Source organism: Tachysurus vachellii, chromosome 8 (assembly GCF_030014155.1).
Source record: "Tachysurus vachellii isolate PV-2020 chromosome 8, HZAU_Pvac_v1, whole genome shotgun sequence".
NCBI lineage: Eukaryota > Metazoa > Chordata > Actinopteri > Siluriformes > Bagridae > Tachysurus > Tachysurus vachellii.
The window spans coordinates 4,906,530-4,915,160 of NC_083467.1; the positions used below are offsets into that span (position 1 = coordinate 4,906,530).

Here is an 8,631-nt window from a genome sequence, read left to right on the forward strand (position 1 = left end):
TCTCCCCATTTGGGACAAACAATTGTGATGTTCGACTTCTTCGTGAGCGTTTAGACTTGGCAAGAGAATTGGAAGGGGCTGCATTGTGCTCTTCACAAGTGGCTAAGGAAGAGCGTTATGACCGTAAGGCTGTCTCTCGCTCATTTTGTGTTGGTGACCTAGTGCTGGCACTATTACCAGTGCCTGGACCTTATGTGGTGAAGCAAAAGTTGAGTCCCACTATGTTCTCAGTACACCTGGTCGTAGACGTAGTACCTGTGTGTGTCACATTAACCTATTGAAACCGTATCATGCTCGGCCTTCACCAGTGGAGTGTAAACCTGCCCCAGCTGTGACCTCAGTCATGACTCTCTACTGTACGTTGATGGGCAGATTTCTCCTGCTGAATTCTCCCCTGAAATTGATTACTTGCATGTTGGTACATGCACGTTGGTTGGCATGACTTCCCTTCGTTTGTTGAACTCTGAAGCTTTACAGCGGCTGCCAGAGAAGTTAGGATAATTGAATAATATATACAAATACCCTTACCTAGAAATTAATTTTTTTTTGCCAATTTATAAAGGTATCAAATCACTCTGTGCAGCTCAACCCTAGACTGGGTTGTAAACAAGAGACACCCTGCACATGTGGCAGGGCATCCAGGTTTACCTTCCCCCAAGGACCTGGTACTCTGTCTACAAGGTGAGTTAATCCACGGATGTCAGTGAAGACATCCGCTAGCTGTTCTGAACATTCCCTGAGCACTCTACCAGGAATGTTGTCTGGTCCAGCAGACATTAGTGAATTAACTCCCCTTGTAGACAGAGTACTCAGAGTACGCATTCACTCAACAGTTTTTGCACACCTCATTTCAATACCTCATCTAACTGCTGCTTCGGCTTAAGTTTGCATATGTTTACAATTGCTCTATTTGCACAATGTGCTTTATAATATACTAGAGTTGGGGTACTCGAACTCGGACTCGGACTCGAGTCCGGACTCGAGTCCAATTTTGAATGAACTCGGACTTGTCACGCACTCGGGTGAATTTGTACTCGGACTTGACACGGACTTGAACATTTTGGACTCGGAAAATATTCCGAGTACAGTCGAGTCCGCGTCATGTGTAACAATAAAACCAGCATAAAATTGAGATGAGAAATTAATTAATGTTCCCGTTTGTCATTTTACTGCCACCACACCGGCAGGCAGCAGTAGCATCATCTTATGCTTGCAGACGAAACACACACATCACTCACTGGATATCAATCTGTGGCTAGGACGATGTCTTCAAAGTCAGCAATAATTTGTTTTGCTTACGAAAATCATAAAGAATTTATTTGCAAGACATCCGGTAAAAAGAAGCACTCTGCGGATTGCAAATTTTGCAAAACAACTCTTACTGATGTTTCTGGCACGACTTCAAATTTCTACCGACATGTTCAGAGAAAACATAAAGAAAGGTAAGTTTCTTATTATAACTTTTATACCAGTTTAAATCCAAATAACATTGTTAGGGCTGGGCGATATGACGCTAAATATATATTGGGTCTGTGTGTGTGCGCGGGCGCGCCAATTTAAATCATGCAGACCGCCATGAGGCCGCCTCAATGTGCGTCATCAGTGATGAATTATCTAATGGTTTTACACTTGCACGGTCAAAAAAATTCACACACATCATGTCAAAATGTAAGTTTGGCCGAGTATTCATGTAAACAGTCGGTTATGTACATTGTTAAGATGTCTTAAGTGAATGTAAACAAACAGTTGGGAAAAATAGTCATATCAGTCAAATAAATCTGTTGCCGTAATGTTAACAAAATCACTCACTCTACTGATAACTAACTTTATTAAATGTAATGAGAATCAATGTGCATGTCATACAGTGAAGTCTGTTTTATTTTACATTTAATTGCTTTATTTAATTCCAGTAGTATTTATTCTTACTTGAATACTACTTGGACCTACTTGAGAAAGCAATTATCGTGAAGTAAGATTTTAGTATCGCCCACCCCTAAACATTAGCATTTGGTGATTCCAGTCTTTAATTTTACAAAATGTTAAATGTAATTCTTAATGTGGGAAATAATATAAACCCTGCTGATTGAGATTTGTTTTTTACATTTTAGTAAGGAAATTAACATATCACCACAGAAATGCAGGGACTGTAAATATAGTCTTTTTAAATATAAAATGATTTGCTCTTAATGTAATGTAATTATTTTCTATCAATTACTTAATGTGATCTGAATTGCAATAACTAGTAAAATAGCTTAAACAAAACTTTGCAAAAAAAAATGTTTGAGGCACATTAGACAAATACCCTTGTTTTGCATGTACTGTACCTTCTGTTTTTGAATTAGCAAGTGTTGTTAAAATGTTCTCCTTTTTTTCCCAGAATAAGAGAGTACCAAAGACAGCAGCAGCAACCAACAGACCAACAGCCCAGCATTGCAGGATTTGCAAGACCAGAATTGACCAAACAAGCAGTGCAACTTTATGATGCAAGTTCTCCAAGACAACAAGAAATTCATAATGCCATCATTAAGGATCTCCTCATTGGCTGCACTTTACCTCTGTCAATTGTTGAAAATCAGCATTTCAGGCATTTCTTGAAAGTAATGGACAACAAATACACTCCCATTGCAAGAAAAACAATCACTGAAAAACACATTCCTTTGTTGGTTGATCAGGTGAAAGATTCAATTAAAAGGAAGCTCCAGACCCAATCATCTGTGTCCATAACTGCTGACATATGGTCTGATCGAACCATGCGGTCCTTCTTCGGTGTTACTGCCCATGGATTAAACCAAGATGGAAATCAGCTGGAGTCCTTTCTTTTAGACTGTAGGCGGTTTTGTGGCAGACACAGTGGAGACAACATAGCCATGGCATTTGACGAGATCATTGATGAATATAACATAGCAAGTAAAGTCAGGTACATTATTACTGATAATGCAGTCAATATGAAGTGTGCATTCAAAGTCAAGCTACCACAGGAAGAGCAGCACAGTGATGGCAGTGATGCAGAAGAGGAAAACTTAGATGATGAGAGTCTTTGGGAGGATGTGACCTGGGAAGACGAGACTATCATGGTGAGAACAAGACAAAGGCTGTCATGTTTTGCACATTCTCTGCAATTAGTTGTACATGATGGAATGAAAGAAGCCAAGGCCTTTTCTTCAGCACTTACCAAAATGTCAAAATTAACCTCATTACTTCACACAAGTACTACATTTAAAGAACGATTTGAGGCTAAATTTGGGACAGATAGATCAATTCCTGCAGCTACATCCACACGCTGGAACAGTACATTCAAGCAGCTACAGGCCCTTACAGCACTTGACCATAGGGATCTCACACAAATTTGCAGTTCAGACTTTCAACATGTTCTTTTTTCAGTTCGTGAATGGAATCAACTGAAGAATTTAGGTTCTGTTCTCTTTCCTTTTGCGGAAGCAACAGACCTTACAGAGGGTGAGAAAATGGTCACTATTAGTATGGTGGTCCCCACTGTACTTGATTTAAACACTCATCTGCTCCAAATATCAGAGTCACAAAGTCATTGCCGGCCTCTAGCCACATCCCTTCGGCAATCACTTTTAAAGAGATTCTCTGGGATCTTTGTGAGAACCAAAATGGTTGAGCAAAATGGGAAAGAGGACCAGTTCAACCATAATGTCTATTTCTTGGCAACAATGCTTGATCCTCAGTTTGGCCTGAACTGGGTTGATCTAGATGTAACCAACAATGAGAGTCCAGATTCGGTGAAGAAATTCAGAGAGGATCTGAAAAGAACACTTATAGGTAATTCATTTTATTTGCTTTAATAACCTAAAAATGATTTGTCTGCAATTTATTGTGAAGCAAACTTCTTATTTGTCTACTATATACTCTGTATATTGCAGAGCATAAAAATATGCAGTAGGCATACAATAATGGTCCTTAGGTCCCTAAATCCAAATGCATTTTAACGTGTGTTATTTGTGCATGTTTCATATTTTTCAGATTCTTTGACTGCAGAAGTTGAGGCCACAGCAGATGGAGACATGCTGCATTCTGGAGGTGATGTTGATGAAACCTCAGATTCTCCTCCTGGCAAATGCCCACGACTTCTAGCTCGCTATCGAGCTCACAAGCACCTGAGTCACTCAGCTAAGGATGCATGCATTTCAGCTCAGATACACAAGTACTTTGATGCCATTCAAAACACAGACACAAATACAGCACTTGAATTTTGGTCGACAAACAGGGAGAAATTCCCACAGCTTTACTCTCTGGTTGTAAAAGTGCTGTCTATTCCAGCATCCTCTGCACCAGTAGAGCGTGTCTTTAGCAAAGGTGGCCTCATCATGAGACCACATCGTGCACGCTTAACTCATAAAATGGTCACAGCGCTTGTATTTTTGAAAAGCAATATGGCCCTGGTTTAGTGCTTGACTGTGCACTATAGTACTGTACATTTCATGTTCAGTGTTCATTACAACTCATGTTACAAGACCAGAGAGCTGTGTTCAGAAAGGAGTTTGTTGTTGATTAAGCACCGTAATAAAGCTTTAAGTTTGTTGTTATGACTAGCTGATAGATTTAAACTCTAGTCTGAGTATTTCCTCAGCCTATTTAAATGTGGGGGAGAGGCATTAAATAATTGAAATGTCAGCTTTAACTGGAGGATAATATATTGTGATACAATAATAAAACGGGTTCATTTGTATTTTCATGCACTTGTAATACAATAAAAGTTCTACATATAACCTTCTTTTCTTTGAAACCTTTTTTGATAGGAAACTAGTTCTGTTGACATAAAATAAAAATGTTCAATGGCAATGACAAGATGTAATAGTGGTATTTTTTATTACATTTTTATATTGCCATTGATTTAATGGGTTGTAAGGTTAAAATATTAATAGAATATAAAAATTTACAATACCAATTTATAATCTTTTTTTTTAATTTAATTACTTTCTGGACTCGGGCGGACTCGACTCGGACTCGGCCTTTAAGAACTCGGACTTGAGTCCAACTCGGGCCCTTTTGGACTCGGTCTCGGACTTGGACTTGATGTTTAAGGACTTGGTCTTGACTCGTACTCGACAAAGGTGGACTCGGACCCAACTCTATAATATACATTATGCACATTGGTCAGCTTTTTTGTGCATTTTGTGTATTTGTCTTGTAGTGATTTTGTATTCTGTTTGCTCTGTCTTTTGTCTTGCACTGTTGCACTAAATGGCAAACATTGTACTTTTATGTAGCTCCATGGTTCTGGAGAAACATTGTTTCATTCCACTGTGTACTGTGTCAGCTATATATGGTTAAAATGACAATAAAAGCTACTTGTCTTGAAATAATGTCCATAGACATTAGTAGACATTTTAAGGTTTCTATAAACACATTTTTTATGTTTGTGCAACAATATGTTTTGTATCATTTTTGTGACAAGCTCCAGATAGAAATTCACAGAACTTGAGGCAGCAGAAAGCACGTCCTGGTTGTAGCAAACAACAATTCAATTTATTTATATAGCACTTAACAATGGGCATTGTCCCAAAGCAGATTTACAGAACATCAAATATATTGCAACAAGTACAAAAAGGTTAACATTATACACATATTTATACAAAGATTAATATTGTACTTTGTTTGTATTTATCCCCAATGAGCAAGCCTGAGGCTACTGTGGCAAGGAAAAAGGTCCCACATGTGGGAACATAGGCTTGTAAGGATCGAGGGGAACATTGCTGGGACCAGGTTTACCTTCCAGGTCTTCAAGGATTGTTCTTCTATATCAATAATGACCAAGCCCCAGGAAGGAAAGATAGTTTCAGTGGGTGAAGTTTCTTGAGGGGAAGACAACTGCCCTGAGAGAGCATCAGGCTTAGTATTTTTGGAGCCAGTGTGCTAAGAAATGGTGAAATTAAACTTTGAGGAAAAACAAGGATAAACAGGCTTAGGAGGCATTAACACATTAGTATTTTTCATGATCTAACAGGCCTAAATCAGGTAATAGAAAATGCATATGTTTAATCCACCAGGCTCAGATACACCATGCACAAGGATTTTAAGGTGGCACTCAAAGAATTTTTCTGAAATATGCTGTCAAATTAGTTAATTGCTGACTTAACAGTGAAGGATATATATTTAGATATAAAAACATGAACATGATACAATTGATCAAACTGCTTTCAATTTATGATATATACATACTGTATAGATGTGTTAAACAACTTAGAATGTAGCACCTTAACCCACCAATTTTTATTTCAAGTGATTCAAGGCTGTGTTACTAGATTGTTTAAACAATTAATAATTTTGAATGCCTACTCTTGGTTTGAGCCCTGGGTTTCACCTATGAAGATTGCATTTAAATCAGTAAAAGCAGTTGACAGAAACATTCTTTTCAAGCTCTTCTGTGAAGCCTTCTGATGGAAGGGTCTTCTGGAATAAACTCACTCATCTTCAATGATAACTCATGATTTTAGCAGCAGAATGAGTTCAGAAGTCTACAGAAACATTCTGTCTGCCAATTTATGTGAAAATGCATTCCATTTAATTGTGACAAACTTCATCATGCAGCAAGACAATCATCCAAAACACACTGCCAACTCAACAAAAGACTTCATCAGTGGAAGGTTTTAGTTATTTCACCCCTGAAGAGGACATTTACATTTACAGCATTTGGCAGATGCACCTTATCCAGAGCGACGTACATAAGTGCTTAAATCTCTAACATTGAATACATTAGTGCTGGCTCACTAGGTTACATACTTAAGATACCATGAGTTTAAAACATTTGTTCAAAGTTATAATGAAAAAGTGTAATTTTTTTAAATGCAAAAGATAAGGAAAGAAGTGCTAGTTGAAGTGTTTCCTGAATAAGTAGGTCTTCAACCGCCGCTTGAAAATAGCCATTGACTCAGCTGTCCGGACCTCAAGGGGAAGTTCATTCCACCACCTTGGTGCCAGAACAGAGAAGAGTCTTGTAGTATACTTGCCTCTCACCCTAGGAGATGGTGGAACCAGTTGAGCAGTGCTGGTAGATTGGAGGGTGCGGGGTGCAGTGCGAGGAGTGATGAGGACTTTGAGGTAAGAGGGAGCTGGTCCATTTTTGGCTTTGTAGGCCAGCATCAGTGTTTTGAATCTGATGCGTGCATCTACCGGAAACCAGTGGAGGGATCGCAGCAGCGGTGTGGTATGCGAGAATTTTGGCAGGTTGAAAACAAGCCGTGCAGCTGCATTTTGGATCATTTGCAGAGGACGGATTGTGTTCATAGGTAGACCTGCCAGCAGTGCATTGCAGTAATCCAATCTAGAAATGACAAGAGACTGAACAAGTACCTGAGCAGCCTGTGTGGACATAAATGGCCGAATCCTTCTAATGTTGTAATGTTGAAATGTCTGCCAGACATCTGAGATCCGATCAGAAGCTGTGGTATCTGAGGTTGGGAAAGAGAAGAAAAGTTGTGCATCATCAGCATAGCAGTGGTAAGAAAACCCATGTGAGGAAATAACTTAAGAGAGTGAGTATACAGGGAGAAAAGAAGAGGACCAAGTCCTGAGCCATGTGGGACACCAGTGGAGAGTCTGCGTGGAGCAGATGTCACTCCCCTCCATGTTACCTGATACGAGCGTCCTTCCAGGTAGGAAGCAAACCATTCCCAAGCTGATCCGCAAATCCCAAGACTCCCGAGGATGGACAAGAGAGTCTTGTAGTTGACTGTATCAAACGCTGCTCAAAGGTCAAGGAGGATAAGGACACATGACAGTTTGGCTGATCTAGCAGCAAGTAAGTTTCTCAGAGACATCCAAAAGGGTTGTCTCTGTGGAATGAGCTGCTTTCAAGCCAGACTGGTTGGGATCTTGAAGGTTGTTCTGTGAGAGGAGACTGAAGAACAAACAGCACTTGAAAGAAGCTGCACTACAAGCCCAGGCACATCAGGCTTGTTCCTTTTTCATGCAAGAGATATGCAACCAAATAGTCAGTGGTGTTTATTTTAATTTTATATTTAGATTATACCTTTGCTCACTAAAGAATCAGGTGGTCTGCTACCAAAGGTGCCAAGTTTACATCTTGGTATAAATATCAAGAAATTAAAAAATACAGCTTAGTCATCTCAAATAATAAAGTCTTCAGAAGATTGCAAAAACAGTGTGAAATATTGCATAACAGCACTGCTTTGGGATATCATGTTGTATAATCTTAGGCTATGCCCTTTTGCATTCCATTCTAATGGTCTGATGGTCTGAAGTTCATGCCAATTCTCTTAGAGGAAACATCGATCAATGGAAGGAGAAACAGAGCATTTCCCTGTGGCTCCTTAGGATTACCAACTGGGTTGCATCCTCCATAGTTTGAGTGTCTTAATATTAATATCACTTAATATTGTATATAATAAATAACAGAGAATTGGGGTAGGACATTGCAACATTTCACTGGATTCTCTGACCATCATTTGCTTTCCCTGAGTTGATGGTTGATGGTAAGATTCAGCATTTCATCAGATCAAAGGAAAAAAGCCCAAAGTGAATCCCCCAAAGGGTTAGGAGGCAGTGCCATAACTATCCTACAAAACCCCCTTGATGCACAGCCTCCCTAGCTAACTCTGGGCATATCCCACAATAAGGACACTAATGCATGGCCAATCCACAATA

The 8,631-nt window shown here is 39.4% G+C and overlaps 1 protein-coding gene across 2 annotated transcripts; it reads left to right on the plus strand.

The window, feature by feature from the left end:
- Window positions 1-940: 940 nt before the first annotated feature.
- LOC132849873 (uncharacterized) lies at window positions 941-4,812 on the plus strand. 2 transcript variants are annotated; one of them, XM_060875825.1, is made up of 3 exons: window positions 941-1,442; window positions 2,378-3,786; window positions 3,988-4,812. In XM_060875825.1, exons 1-3 carry the CDS (start codon window positions 1,207-1,209, stop codon window positions 4,410-4,412), a joined length of 2,070 nt encoding a protein of 689 aa, XP_060731808.1. In that variant the 5' UTR covers window positions 941-1,206; the 3' UTR covers window positions 4,413-4,812. The 2 variants fall into 2 exon arrangements, with proteins under 2 accessions (XP_060731808.1, XP_060731809.1); XM_060875826.1 differs by lacking the exon at window positions 941-1,442 and having other exon boundaries at window positions 2,220-3,786.
- The last annotated feature ends 3,819 nt before the right edge of the window (window positions 4,813-8,631 follow it).